Source organism: Protopterus annectens, chromosome 3.part1 (genome assembly GCF_019279795.1).
Source record: "Protopterus annectens isolate FY-2018-M chromosome 3.part1, PAN1.0, whole genome shotgun sequence".
Taxonomy (NCBI): domain Eukaryota; kingdom Metazoa; phylum Chordata; order Ceratodontiformes; family Protopteridae; genus Protopterus; species Protopterus annectens.
The window spans coordinates 1,381,420,425-1,381,435,415 of record NC_056732.1 but is presented as its reverse complement, the minus strand read 5'-3'; the positions used below and the strand labels follow the sequence as shown (position 1 = coordinate 1,381,435,415).

Below are 14,991 nucleotides of genomic sequence, written 5' to 3'. Positions count from 1 at the left end.
TCCAGGAGAGCTCTAACCCCAGCCTGGGACCTTAACTTTGTATTGGAGAAACTCACTCTACCTCCTTTCGAGCCAGCTGCTACTGCTGACTTAAAATTTCTTTCTTGGAAAACAGCTTTCCTTTTAGCAGTCACTTCAGGTAGAAGGGTATCTGAATTACAGGCCCTTATGGCAGTGGAGCCTTTCATCATCTTTCATGCAGTCAGGTTGTCACTCAGAACCAGTCCATCCTTCATGCCCAAGGTGGTATCCAGTATGGCTCTTAATCAGTCCATTCATTTGCCAACCTTCTTTCCCAATCCACAGAACAAAGGGGAACGGATTCTTTATTTCCTGGATGTGCACAGACAACTTAGATTCTACTTGGACAGCACTAAACCTCAATGAAAATCTGAACAACTGCTGGTAGCATTTGCTGCAGGGGCAGAGGGGAAGGCTATTTCGAAACAAACCATTTCTAAATGGATAAGCCATTGCATTCATTTTTGCTATAAGCACTATGGAAAACCTATACTCCAGGGGATCAGACCTCACTCCACCAGGGCTGCATCTACTTCTACAGCCCTTCTCAGAGACGTTCCTACCAGGGACATCCGAGAAGCTGCTACCTGGAGTTCAGTACATACTTTCACCAAGCATTATCTTTTGCCAATTTTCTCTAAATCCATAGCTGGCTTTGCCACTGCAGTCTTACAGGGCCTTATAGCTGGCCCTAATGCTATCTAAACTCCTCCTCGCAGCCATAGCGTTGGGAATCTACCCAAATGTAATGACTGCAACAGTGAAACACAAAGAACATAGTATGGTTGTGTACACTTACCATAAATGTAGATGTTCAAGTGTATTCACTGTTGCAGTCCTGGTTACCCTCCCTCCTGTCCCCTAACTTATTTTGGCTATACCTCTACTTTCCTTTACTATGCTTAAAAGCCTTTTTGGTGTATTTGCTTTTTTGTTGGAGGTATACCTTTGTGTTTTTATGTTTAATTGCTCCCCATTAGGGGGGCACCTGACATTTAGGGCAAGAAAAACTGATGTAATGGCGTCGGCTGCATATTTTATACCCCTGACGACCTGACGTCATGGAAGAAGGGTCAGCAGCCGACGCAGGACCCAAGATTTTGTTAATCAGGCCGACTGAGGGCAACCTGCAAGCAGATTACCCAAATGTAATGACTGCAACAGTGAATACACTCGAACATCTACATTTATGGTAAGTGTACACAACTGTACTTTCGAAGTCACAGAAAGGACTCCGGCAGTGCATGGCTATACTGTGTTTCATATGTTCTAACCACCCACTGAACATGAAAGAGCAAAAGGGCGAGGTGTATCTATCTACATAAAAGATAAGCACACGTCAAGGCTGGTGAAACAATATGACATGCTTGAGTTACTCTGTGTCCAACTAACCATAGGAGTAATCCATTACCATATTCTTGCTAGCTACAGGTACCCCACCATGAAATAGGAAGCCCATACATCATACCTGAAGTTACTAAAATCACTCGCCATCCAGCCCAATACCATACTCATGGGTGATTTTTAATACCACCCCATTAATTGGGAGGCAATCACAACCGCTAGCATGCAGGCTTTAAGATTTCTTCACTATGTAAATTCAAATGCACTGGAGCAGCTAGTCTGCACTTCCACTAAGGGAACAAATATCCTCGATCTAGTACTCACAAATATGGGAGAGTGTTGCACCCCCCCCCCCCAAAATAATCATGGGCGTGATAAATAATGACATAAGAAACCTCCATACACTGGACCTGACCCAATTCGGCTTTGTCAGCAAGTAATGCCTACTGAATGAGTATGGTGGATTTCTTTGAGAAAGTCACTAAGGCCATGGCGTCACCAAATGGATAGCCAGCTGGCTCATGGACAGGACACATGGTTAAAGTGGGTGAATCCAGAACTAGCAAGAGGCCACTTACTAGTGGTGTGCTACAGAGCTCAGTGCTGGGACCACTCCTGTTCAGAATATACTTCTCTGAAATAGGATTGTATCTGTGTGGTTTGTTTCCATTTGTACAAATATATGATTGTCTATGTCATTAAGTGATGGTTTAATAAAGATGTTTCTTGTTTAAAAAAATGGCAGAAATTGAATAATTTGTAATGTTGCTTAAGTTATGTGATATATGGCAATATATGTGAAGTACAATGTTTGTAAATGTGAACTTGTTAATACAGTTTGATTACTTTTATATAACTGTAAATTTGCCTGTCACAAGTGATAATTCGATAAAGGTGTTTTAAAAAAGGCTAATGTGGAAGGCCTCTAAACAAAGTTTGCTGACAACTGCAAGATGAGAGCAAGCTTTGAACCCCCAACAATGTAGATATCCTTCAAAAGGGTCTAGATCAGACAAATGATTGGTACTGGTGCCAGAATCATGGCCTAAAACTAAATGCGAAAAAATGCATTCTCATACTCTTTGGGAGATCAGATACTCCTGGAAATTACAGCATCAGTAGCACACCCCTAAGAGTAGACTCAGAGATGAGAGATCTAGGTACACAGATAGATAATAGCCTGAACTTTGACTGCCACGTTTCCACAGTGGTGAGGAAATCCTTCCATGTGGCACAACTTATAAGTAAAGGTATGGCATCCAGATCCAAGAAAATTATAGTCCCACTTTACTCAGCACACATTAGACCGATAATCATGTACATTCTGCCATTTGGTGTGTACTTGATTAGACTCTTATCCACAGCTGGAGTGACCTCAGAGGTTCCTCTCAAAGAAAATACAGGATGTAAACATGTCCTATGCAGATAGACTAAAAGCCCCATCTCTTTGCTTTGTCTTCTACCGACTGATAAGGGGTGATCTATGCCTGACCTACGAAGCACTTACAAATCTAGTCCTGATGGAGTTGCTACACATTTGCAAGTCAAACAATGTGAAGGTCACCCAATCTGGGGATCTAAGCTGAGTCAATGACTCAAACAAAACATGCTGGAGAGACAGATATGTGTCTCAGAGATTGCCCCTTCTTTTCAACAGGCTTCCTATGTACATAAAGCAGAGTCCTTACCTGGCCATCTTCAAATGCAGTTTGGATCAATGGATGGAGAATCGCAAATTCATGCCCTGGGGTAATGCCTATGTCCCTTATGGACAGAGGCAGTTGTAAGACCCTCAAGACATAGGCACACACCCATGCCATCCTGTTGCCCCTAGGGTCAATATATATTGGGTAAAATTGAGTTATATTGTCTAGGCTTGTAGGGGCTCTTAAGCCTTTAGACTAGTAATCTCCTGTGAACCCATGAACTGAAGAAATTGTTCTTGCAGTTTAACTGATAAAGGCCAAGTACATATCTATTGTGTCCTTTAGAGTTTTCACATCTGACTGCTACAGCCAAGGTCATTGGAAGAAAGACAAGGATATTTATCTTGCATTTTATTGTTTTTTCGGTGGAAGTCCTAAGAAGGTATTACTACAGTTTCATTTTTTTTATGGTTTCTGTTTTATTGCTATATGTCAGTCACTGTGTAAAGTTTTTTTTTTCTGAGAATCCATGCAGTTAGTGGCTGAAATCCAATCCTTAGAAAGAGACGAGCAGACATTATTCATTATCTAAACTTTTAAGTAGAAGCAGTGTAAAAGGGTGATTTCTTAGCGATAATGAAGAGTTTTTTCATTAACATGTCACTTTATTTGTGTTCTGACTATCTGACACAACCGTGGTGGGTATTCTGTCTCCTAACTGTGATGTGCCATTTCTTGTAAATAAATTGGATACTGTGTGCAATACATCCGGTTTATTTTAAACTCCATCTTTATGTATGATACAAAGTGAGTATGGTCACTAATATGAAAAGGTGGTGATAATAACAGCTGCTAATGAATTTGTTTCAGGTCTTGGCAGATGTGCAGTCTTGGGACCTGCCTCCTCTTTCTGACAGATATAAGAAGGCTTGTGGTAGTCTGTCAGTAGGTAAGCATTCCATATTTTAACTAGTGGAAGTGCAGATTGTTGTCATATGAAAGCTAGAGAAAATACTCTGTTAAATGTTTTATGCTGCACTGACACTGAATTTCTTTGTGTGTCTTGCTACAGATCTATATAAAGTGACTTCCCAGGGAGCTGTTGAGTTTAATCGAGTTTTGTCTTTAGTGGATTCTGTTATTCAGAGACAATTAATAATCTGTTTAGTCACATATTGTAACACTGATTTTGAGATTATGGAACTTCGGTTGAGAAGATTTTTCCCTTACTCAGGATGATCAACCATAAAGTTATCGAGCATGCAGTAGCAGGGGTGTGAGAGGCATAACCCCACCCCCCCACCCCCCCCATTGGAGTGCAGAGGGTCAATCTCCCCCTGCAAAAATAAATTCTTTTTTCATTTTTTATTGCTTGAAGATGACATTTTGAGATGTCAGCTTTATAGCAGTGATGTGGTTGTACCTCAAAATTTTGGTGTTTGATTAGGATTCATGACTCCCTCTCCATCATAGGATTTAGTATCCAGCATCAGATTTTTCAGTAGTTCTACCTAATGCCAACTCAGCAGTTACTCACGTCATTCTATAAACATGGCAGTCCTACATGTGTTTCGCAGATATCCTTTGTATCGATTACTGTTGCAGTACTTCTGCCTCAGAAGGCCTGACATCCAGCACTCATCACCCTTTACTCTCCTGGCTGGTTAGATGCCCATACCTTGGAACATACGTTCATTCCTGTCATGAAGCTTGCATTCACCTTTGCCATTTTTTAACTGTTATTTATTATTTATTTATTTTTAATTTACATTTGTTGACTGGGCTGGTCCAACTGGATTTATGTCCATTTTCAGTGGAGGCCCGGGGAGAAAAGCTCCACACATTAGAATAGAAAAAAACAAAATACAAATTCATAGGTACATTACCATGATTTGGCAAGTACAAATAGTACATTACATTACATTAAAGCCTATTAGTAAGGGATAAAAGACAATAAGGACAATGTCAAGTACATATTAGAAAATTACATTTTTAGCTTCTGAGTAATTAAGAAACACAATCTTACTTGCAAATTGGGTATTGATATACTGACAATAATATATGAAGTATGTGAAATAGGTCAATATTACACTAAAAGAGTTAACACACTATATTGTTAGTAAAGGATCATTGAGTTAAAGTGGATGTGGAGATTAGTGTCCAGTGACAAGGGAGTTAGTTAGTCAGTTATGTTGCAGTTCACGGCACATATACCATTGTATAGCATAGATAGTTTGTTGGCTTTCGGCCTACTTTGAGGGAATATCTTTTCCTTTCAGTGATTTTGTTGTCAGATGTACTTGAGTTGTATTTGGGGAGGGGGGCAATCAAAGATGTATATAGAGTAGCAGCTCATGGAGAAGGTGGTCAGAGACTCGGAAGATGTGACCTAGGCATCTGATGTCCCAGGTTGTTTTGAGGATGCGAGTCCTCATGAGACATTTTCACAGCTCCTATCCTTCATATCTCTTATGTGAAGTCTTTGGTAAGGCCTCTTTGTAGGCCACCATCCGTGCAGATCAAGGCACATCCCACCAATCTGAACACCATTGCATGGAATTTGAAATGGATGCTGTACCACGGATGTCCACTGCCAAAGCTCATTTAGTAGTTTCTGAAAAGGAAAGTCACCACAATTTTAGTTTGGGAAGAGGTCCCTGATAGATGCATGGAGATCTGGGATTCCTGTTACATGTCCAAGCCTACAAGCCAGCTGCCCCAGCTAAGAGAACCCAAAAGAACAGATGTAGAATGCCACAGAGCTCCCTGCAGTACCTGGGCCTCAGGTAATTAGTGGTTACTTAGCTTCCATCCCCACCCAGGCACTTCTCCAGGAATGTTTTGCCTTATCTCAAAGGTTCCTTCATGTTTTGCAGAGCTTGCAGCCAAGTGCAGGCCAGCGTTCAGGGTCTGGAGTCTCTTCTTCTAAGAGAAAGAGAGAAGCTTCCTCAGAGAGTGAAGATCAAGAATTAGACTGTGATTTCCAGATGGTAGTCCTCCTTAATGTGACACAGACACTGATTTTGCCATGACCTTTGCTTCTTCCATGGAGGAAATTTCATTTGGAAACCCTCTGTGCAGAAAATGAAATACCACTTCAAACGGAACCCCCAAATGCATCGGACTTCCAGAAAAGCTATTTTGATTTGTTGGGCCTGTCTACCCTTAAACATGTGATAATTCCTGTACTTCTGGGAGTTTTAGGCAATTCATTCTGGGTTATTTTCTAGGATCCTGATCCCCAGTTCACTGCCCCTAAAATGCGTGATAGGTTTACAGGGCCGAAGAGTCCCATAGATTTGTTTTCAAATACCCTGTGGTGAATCCAGCAGTGGAGTCTGCAGAGCTGGGGAAGGGATTTAGATTAATTGCTATTCCCAGCATTCTTAGTAAGAGGGAAGCAGAGTGCTGGACTTATTTGGGTTGAAGGTGTACACAGCTGCCACCCTGAACATTAGCACCCATTCACTGTCAAACACACAGTACTAAGTTTCATTTGTTTTCCTTAACAAGTCGAGGGAGAAAATTGGGGACATGTCTGATGTGAATCTGAAGTCGAAATTATTGGACTTATCCTACACTACTAAGTGACAAAATACTCTGTCACATGTGTCTGTGATTCTTTTGATGCAACATCTAAGGAAGTAGCTATGTGGCTGATGTTCAAAAAACGTACCTAGCTGATGCTACGACTCGTGCCAGAGGATATCAAAATACAGCTCCTTAATGCACCTCTTGATATGGATCTACTCCTAGGGACCCCTATTATTGATTTAAAACAATAACAGGAAGGGGAAAGATTGTGCAGTCCATGAAACAGGTCTTTCTCTCCCCTGTGTCAAGATCTATCAGAAGATATCCATTAAAGGTCGAGTCACACTATTATAGACAAGAAAATGGTAAGCAGTTGAAGGGTCAAAGGACCAGTACAAGCAAAAAATAAAAAATATTAGGGAGAACAGAAAGGGAAGCCTGGTAGCTATCAGTGTCCTGTCACCTGAAAGGAGCTGCAATGTCTACACAAAGCCTGTCCTTCCCCTCCCCTACCCTAGCTCTGCTCATTCTCTCCCCCCAGCAAGATAGCAGGAACGGTGATCCTGTTTGTAAAGTGGAAAAAACATCATGTTAGACAAATGGTGTTTCAAATAAATTCTCAGGATTAAAAATAGTTCTTAAGAAAACCAAATATGTTGGGTATCCCCACTATGCCAGGAGACCAGTTTCATCTCTTTCTCCCAATCCAACAAACACTCCACCAGCTAGGAGTAATGGAACCATTGCCAAGATAGGACTGAAAGAGTGGGCTGTTTTCAAGCTTCTTCATACTGCCCATGCAAGAATGCTCTTGGTGGCCCATCCTGGACCTTTCAAGGCTAAACATCTACTTTTACTTCTAGGTACCAGAATTTACAAGGTTGACATAGCAAACCTTCTCACCACTGTTATTCTCTCAAGAGCTGATGGTTACTATGGGCCTCAAGGGTGCTTACTTCAATATACCAGTTCACAGTGACCATGTATCCTCAGATACTTCAATATACCAGTTCACAGTGACCATGTATCCTCAGATACTTCACTATACCAGTTCACAGTAATCATGTATCCTTAGATTCAAGGCATTGGACTGCTAATTTTAATTTGCTTCCTTGTGCTTTGGATTACATACTTCACCCAGAGTAATAACAGAGTGCCTGTCTTCAGATATTGTTTATTGCTGAACCAAGAGCATTACATGTACCCCTACCTGGATGATTGCCTCATCCAGGTTATGTCCCAGAAGGGCATAGAGAGGGCTCTGCTGTTTTAATTGGGATTGTTTCAAAGAATAGGATTTTCATGGTAATCATTTGATATGTCAGGACCCGCTCGAGCAAGTCCTGAAAAACAGAGACTTGAATGGTCGAAAGAATGGACTTACATATGCCAAGTCTGAGATGCCGTTTCTCAGAATATTCCCTGTTCTTCGAGGTATGTCAATCTCGGAGTTGGTATATATAAATTGGGGGGGGGGGGGTGCCTCCAGTTCACTGCAAAAAAAAGTTTTAAAGAGAACATTGATTTTTGAAATTCGTGTTCTCCTGTCTTTTCATATTTTTTTACGGCTTTTCAGCACTCAACATTTCGAGTTTTAACATTTTAATAAGGAGCTGATTTTCATTCAGCATCCCCAAGTCAAGTTGTACCCTTTCCAAAAGAGTGGTTTTCCTGGGACCTTTATGGACTCGAGAAAGGAGAAGGCATACTTCAGTCAGTATAAAATTGAATCCCTAGCACAGTGCTTTCAGAGCCTGACATAGACTGTGATAATAGCCGTAGAACTCTTAAAGGCAGTAGGATTCATGGCCTCCACAATTCTAATGTTGCCTCTGACAAGGATGCACATGAGGATACTGTATTTCTACCCAAGAAACACTTAGTCTCAAACCTTTGTCCCTGGAGAAAATTTTTCTTCTGCTACCTTGCATCATGAAGAAACTAGACAGGTGGTCCAGCCAGGTCAGACAAAACCAAGGGATACTCTTAGGACAAAACCTCAAAAATCAGCCTGTAAACACAGATGATTCAGACCTAGCATGAGGAGCCTACACTGGTGATCTCAAGAAACAAAATTTCTGGACTCCAGCTCAAAGAAAGAATCACATAAATATAAAAGAAATTACCTTGATCCAGGCTTGCAGACCTTTCAGATTGCATGTAGATTAAAGTCTTGGCAACAAACATTTCTACTGTAATGTGGTACATAAACCATCAATGGGAGGACTGTGTCATAACCCTTGTATAGGCTGGCCACGATTACCTGGGAGATAGCTGTCCAGTCACAGATGAGTCTACAACCCATCCGAGCTGTGTTAAACCAGCTATGCAGATTGTTAGTAGACCCACAAGTGGATGTTTTACCTCTTCAACTGCACAGATTTTTTTTGTATACATTCCTTCTGATCCCCTTTCTCTCCTAGGGTGACTCAGAAAAGGTGAGGCAAAAGTGCTCCCAATGGCACCCTTGTGGCTTAGGTACCACTTGTACTCCACCATCTGGGGTGAAATCACTGATGCTGCCTTTGGTATGGGACCTCCTCACATAGGACAAAGGGGCCTAATACATCCCACCCTAAAGAATTTGCATCTCACAGCCTAGGATGGTTTAGCTCTTTTGCCCTACAGACAACAGTTCACTGAGGACATGTTGACTTTTGTTAAGAAGGCAAGGTTGTCTATATGACAAGGAAGTCTTACTTCCCCAAATGGAAAGGATTTTCGATATAGTGCAATGGAAAGAATCAAGGTCTGTTACGGTACTGACGTACTTGATTATGCATTACGTAACTGAGCTGTTCAAGTCAGGCTTGCCGTATGTCCCTGTAGAGTTATGTCTGTCTGTCATTTCAAATTGTGTATCTTTGCCTTCCCTATTTGCAACCCTGCAAACTGTTGAGCACTTCTTTTAGGGAGTTTTTTATCTGATGAAGAGAAAACTGCTGAAGAACAACAATTAATATTAAAATTTATTCAGCAAGTGACCGGTCTTGTTCTTCAGCGGTTTTCTCTTCACCTAGTTGTTCAGTTTTGCCAGTTTGTGTTTGTGGTTAGTTTTATATCTGAGACCATATAGAAAGTTTATTGCTGTTCCATAGCACTGTCCCAAAAAAAAACTTGCACAACCTACTTTCAAACCTGCTGCCTCAGCCACCTTTAAATACCCAACTTTGTAAACTGTTGCATTACCTGCTATCACCTCATCTAAAAGGATTTCATAACTACAAGACCTTTTGTGCATAGAGAATTCTAGTCTTCCATGAGAGCAAGACCAGTCTCAGAACCAGTCCATCTTTTATGCCAACCCACCAAACAGGAAAAAAGAATAATGTATTCCTTAGAGGTGCAGAAACAGCCAATATTTTATTAGCCAAAACCAAGAGAATAAGAACCTCAGGTCAGCTATTTATGCCCTTTGCAGTCAGAAAGGACAGAAAGCCAGTCTCTAAAGGGTTTCTAAATGACTGCTGCATTGCATTGCCTTCTGTTATTTGGGAAGAAGGTTCGGTAATAACCCATAGAACTAGGGGATACTGTAGCCACTGTGACCGTTTTTAAGTATGAGTGCTCAGTCTGTATAGGAGGCTGCACCTTGGTGTTCATTCCACCCTTTCTCTAAAAATGATAGGCTAATTATTGCTTCCAGGTGAAAAGTTATGTTTGCTTCTGCCATTCTTTAGGGTTTTCTCAGTCCAACAAATTCTTCCACCTCCACATCTTTGTGAGTTCTGGGAATATTGCCAGTAATAAGTACTACTGCAGCAGTGAACTCTGTGCAGACTGCCTCAAAGCCCTATCCTGTATTCTGTCTTCTACAGGCTGTTGAGGAGAGATCTATGCCTGGCAAACAAGGCATTGTTGAACCCCACCCTGATGGCCCTCCTGCATATACACAAAACAAACAGCACCCAAATTACCTGTTCTAAAGACTCACTTTGGCCTGCGACATAAATTGAACCTGTTGGAGAGACAGGTATGTATCGCAAGGACTAACCCTTGTGTGGAACATGCTCCCCGTCCATGTGAAACACAGTTCTTCCCTAAACTAATCCATGTATAACCTGGACAACTGGATGGGGAACAAGAAATTCATCCCTCATTTAGCACTTGTCTCTCTATTGAACACAGGACTGTAAATGGTTCATCTCTCAGACCCCTGCTTGTAAATGTCTCATTTCCTAAGCCCCTGCTTATACTTATCAAGGGTACTAGAACTTGTCAGAGATTTGGGATGCATGGCTAGGCTTCAAAAAACCCTAGTGGTCATTTAGCTTAGTACACACCTATGAATCAGTAAGAACATGATACAGTTGTGTGGAAGTTTAAGGAGCTACTGTTGTAGTATTGGTTTCCCTCCTGTTCTCTTCCTTGGGCATCCTAGGGCTGGGGTACACTATTCTTATATAATTAAGCCCTCCCTCTTTCCCTGTCAGGGCATTAAGGCTGCTTAGGTATGGGTAGACTTGGGAACCTAATTTCTCTTATGTTTCAGGCTTAGGGAGTATCTGTAGGTGTTCCTTCTTAGTCATGATCCTTAAGACCATGTCCTGAAGTAAGTAGGTGGATATTTATTTATTTATTTATTTATTTATTTACATTTGTTGACCGGGAGTAGGTCCATTTTCAGCGGAGGCCCGGGGAGAAAAGCTCCACAGTTAAAATAAACAGACAGTAGTTACATTGGATTACATAGCGATTAACAATATAACATAGCAATTACTTACAACATATTTACAGATGAAGAACATAGTACATGAGTAGACAACTAGAGTCTTTATCTGCAAAGTACATAACCGACATTAACAAATGTTACAATAAGAAGTTCCTGCTGTATAATAAGTACTAGGCTTATGAGCGTCTGAGCTTGCTATAATCAAGGTAGTTAGTGGGGTGGAAAGAAAGGTAGTGGTTGGATGGGGTGGGGGATTTTAGAGTGGGAGTTGCAAGGGCATAGCCAGCATGTTTTTAGGTGCGCTTTTAGTAAAGTTTTGAAGTGGGTGCATGATGGTACGGAGGTAATTGTGGGTGGGAGGGAGTTCCATAATTTGGCTATGGTGCAAGAGAATAGTGCTTCACCAGCAGAGTTATTGGCTTTAGTGATCTGCAAGTGATTTTTGTTACTGGATCTTAGTGGTCTGGTGGTGCGATAGGGTTGGAGTAGATTCTGGAGGGATGGGACATTTAGTGGATGGTTTACTAGTTTGTGGACTTGTGAGAGTTGATACCATTGAAGGAGGTGAGTGAGTTCAAGCCAGCCCAGTTCAGCAAGTGAGAGACAGTGGTGACTACGGTAGGATGCCCCTGTGGCGAATTTGGCGATCGTGCTGTAGCAGGTCTTTAGCTTGTTTAGATCGCATTGCCTTAGGTTGGTATATATTGGAGAGGCATTAAGTAGGGTGGAGATAAGGTGGGAATTTGCCATTGAAATCTTTGCTGCTTTGGTGAGAAGTTTCTTATTTCTGTATAACGTTCCTAGTTTTTTGTGTGCTTTTTTATGGTCATGGATATGTGAATGTCAAATTTTAGTTTATTGTCTATTTCCACTCCTAGTAATTTGGTGTTTTCAGTTTGGTATATAGTGGTGGTGGTGTCTTTTACTGTGATGTTAAAGTGAGAGTTGTTTTGAGTATGTTTGGTGGGTAGGAAGATGAGTAGTTTAGTTTTGTTTGGGTTGAGTATTAATTGGGCATCGGATAACCAAGTTTCAACAGAGGAAAAGGCTTCCTGTGTGACTTTTTGCAGTTTGGGTAGGGACTGGGCTGAGCAGATGATGGTTGAGTCATCTGCGTATTGTATGAGTGTGCCATGTTTGGTGGCAGAGGCTAGATTATTGGTGAAAACAGAGAAGAGTAGGGGTCCAAGGATGGATCCTTGAGGAACCCCTATGGAGACAGGTAGTTGGGGAGATATGTCATTCTGCCATACAGCGGATTGTTGGCAGTCAGACAGGTAACTCTGAAACCAGTTGGTGACTGATTGAGAGAAGGATAGGTTATTGAGGACAGAGATAAGTTGTTTGTGTGGGGCCATGTCAAATGCTTTAGATAGGTCTAGGAAAGTAGCAGAGGAGAGATAGCCATTGTTTTTATGCTGAAGGATAGTGTTAGTAAAGGAGAATAAGGCAGTGGTGGTGCTATGATATGGTCAGAAACCATGCTGAGTATTGGAAAGGAGATTGTTAGTAAGGAGGTAGTCTGAGACCTGAGAGTGTATGCATCTCTTTAGTATTCTGGAGAGTGGAGAGAGAATAGCTATGGGGCGGTAATTGGTTAGTTCTGTGGAGGGTCCGCCTTTGTGGAGGGGAATTGTATGTGATACTTTCCACAGTGTGGGAACGTAACTTTCTGATATCCTGTTCTTTACCTGGGTAACAAAGCTTTAAAATAGTCAGTGGATGCCAGTTTTATACAGGGAATGTGCTAAGATTCTTAAGGAGAAAAAACACACCTTATTTGTGAAAAATGAATAATAAAAGCATTTAAATGGTACAGTATTAAGCAACAGTAATTAACAGTCCAAAACTTCAGATGTTAATTCCTCTTCTATGAAGGTACTGAAGAAACCAGCTCAAACAGGCTCAGTCAATGGAATACCTCCACTTTAATTTATGATAAACACTTTCATCCACCAACTGGACTTCATCAGATCAATTTTTCAATAACAGTGTTAACCCTTGGAAAACTAATATTTACATAAAAAGCATAAAAGATCATAATTCATGATTGAAAACTTCATACATAACAATGAGTCTAGCCTATAAATAAAACCTAGCCGAATATAACACAATTCATGTTTTACAATCCAAACTAAAATAGGAAACAGAAAGAGCACTAATAAAACAAAGTCCAAATAAACTGATGTGCAGAACTAGTAATTAACTCACCAAGATGACAAGATCCTTCCAAAAGGAGTGATAAACTATAAAGAAACAGAACAAAATCAGAGAACTGAAGTTAAGAAGGGCGTGTGTGTCTGTGTGTGAGAGACAACAAGCACATGAATCAGGAAATCACACCCACTTTAGTAACCTAGGAAAAGATGCAAAATAAAAGAAACATCACAGATAAAAATACAATCAAAACAAACACTGTAATCAAAAGGGTATTAAAAACAAAAAAGAAAAATGCTCATCCATAGGGCTTCATCAGATAACTGTTGAAAGGGAGCAACCATAAAAACAATCATACACTAAAACATAGGGAAAAAAGTCGGTAAAATGTTTGGAAAAATTGCAAATAGTTATGCATATGTATATGTTGTAGCAGAACAGACAACAAGCAGAAACCATCAAAAATACTGGCATAAAAATGTCCAAGAAAAGTGATGAAAGAAGCAAACATGCCATGTCAAAAACATTAGTAAAACAATTGTGGTCCGGTTACCTAAGCTGAAAAATGCATTTAATTGTGGTTCAGTTTCCTAAGCTGAAAAAACGCATTTAATTGAGCAAGCAGAAATGAGTCCAGGAGGGTTGTAGACATTAAGGCAAATTTACCATTCCATCTACTTCTTTTCAAGAATTGCATTACAATTTCCCTCGAGTGGACTCATCGTGATCACATCCAAAATGTGAAAAAAAGAATTATCTGGTGATTCAACGCTGTGTTTTGCAAGATGATTCTTGTTTTATCTGTTTTTAATTTCAGATGTGTGTTGGGCTATCCTCTTTTTAAATGTAGAAATAGTCTTTTATATGTAAAAAAAAAAAATTGACACTTACAGCACTGGGGCTCTGTAAACAAGTCTTTTCACTGTTAGATCTCCCAGCTACCTTACTGTTATATTTCTTGTCCTTACTGGGACAAATAAAAGTCTCTGCAGCTCAAGAACTTGCAAAAGGTACAGAAAGGGGGCCCACATTTAAAGGCACCAAGCCTTTCCATACTGTCTTTGTTGACCATCTCTTCTAAATAACACCTAATGTTCCTATCTTTTTGAAAACACAGGGGCCAGGATCCAGAATCTTGCTCATCAGTGTATTACCAGATAAAATGGACTAATTGTCACAAATTATCCTTTGAATCTCATGTTTACTAAGAGTTACGGTAATACTTTTTAGTTTCTTTCCTTCGATAAGTTTTGGCACTTCTGAAATCACATAAACTTCTTTGTGGTTCATATAAGGAAGTGTCCTCATTGCTTTTGGGTCTTTAGTAGGATCAAAAATATGTCTGATACTTCCACTTTGATATCCCCTCTTAAGAAAATTTCTGTGGAGGTCCTGCAGATTCTTTAGAAAATTAGCTGTTTCTCTGGACACACAAGCAATCTGCATTTCCTGTGACTTTATTACAACATGATTAGTCATATGCAGGCGCATGCTGCTGGCATGAAGCAGTAAGTTTACTCAGGTGGTTTTGTGAAATAAATCATTGTAAAGTTCTTGTGACTGTGTGCTTATAAACAGTGTAATCCAAAAAGCTAACCTTATGATAATCGTGATGTG

The 14,991-nt window shown here is 40.5% G+C and overlaps 1 protein-coding gene across 1 annotated transcript in view; it reads left to right on the top strand.

The window, feature by feature from the left end:
- TONSL (tonsoku like, DNA repair protein) overlaps positions 1-14,991 on the top strand; it is a 1,124,870-nt gene that overhangs the window by 860,857 nt on the left and 249,022 nt on the right. Inside the window, exon 20 of the mRNA XM_044066303.1 lies at positions 3,882-3,960. Coding sequence (XP_043922238.1) covers positions 3,882-3,960 — 79 coding nt within the window. The remainder of the gene's footprint in view (positions 1-3,881; positions 3,961-14,991) is intronic.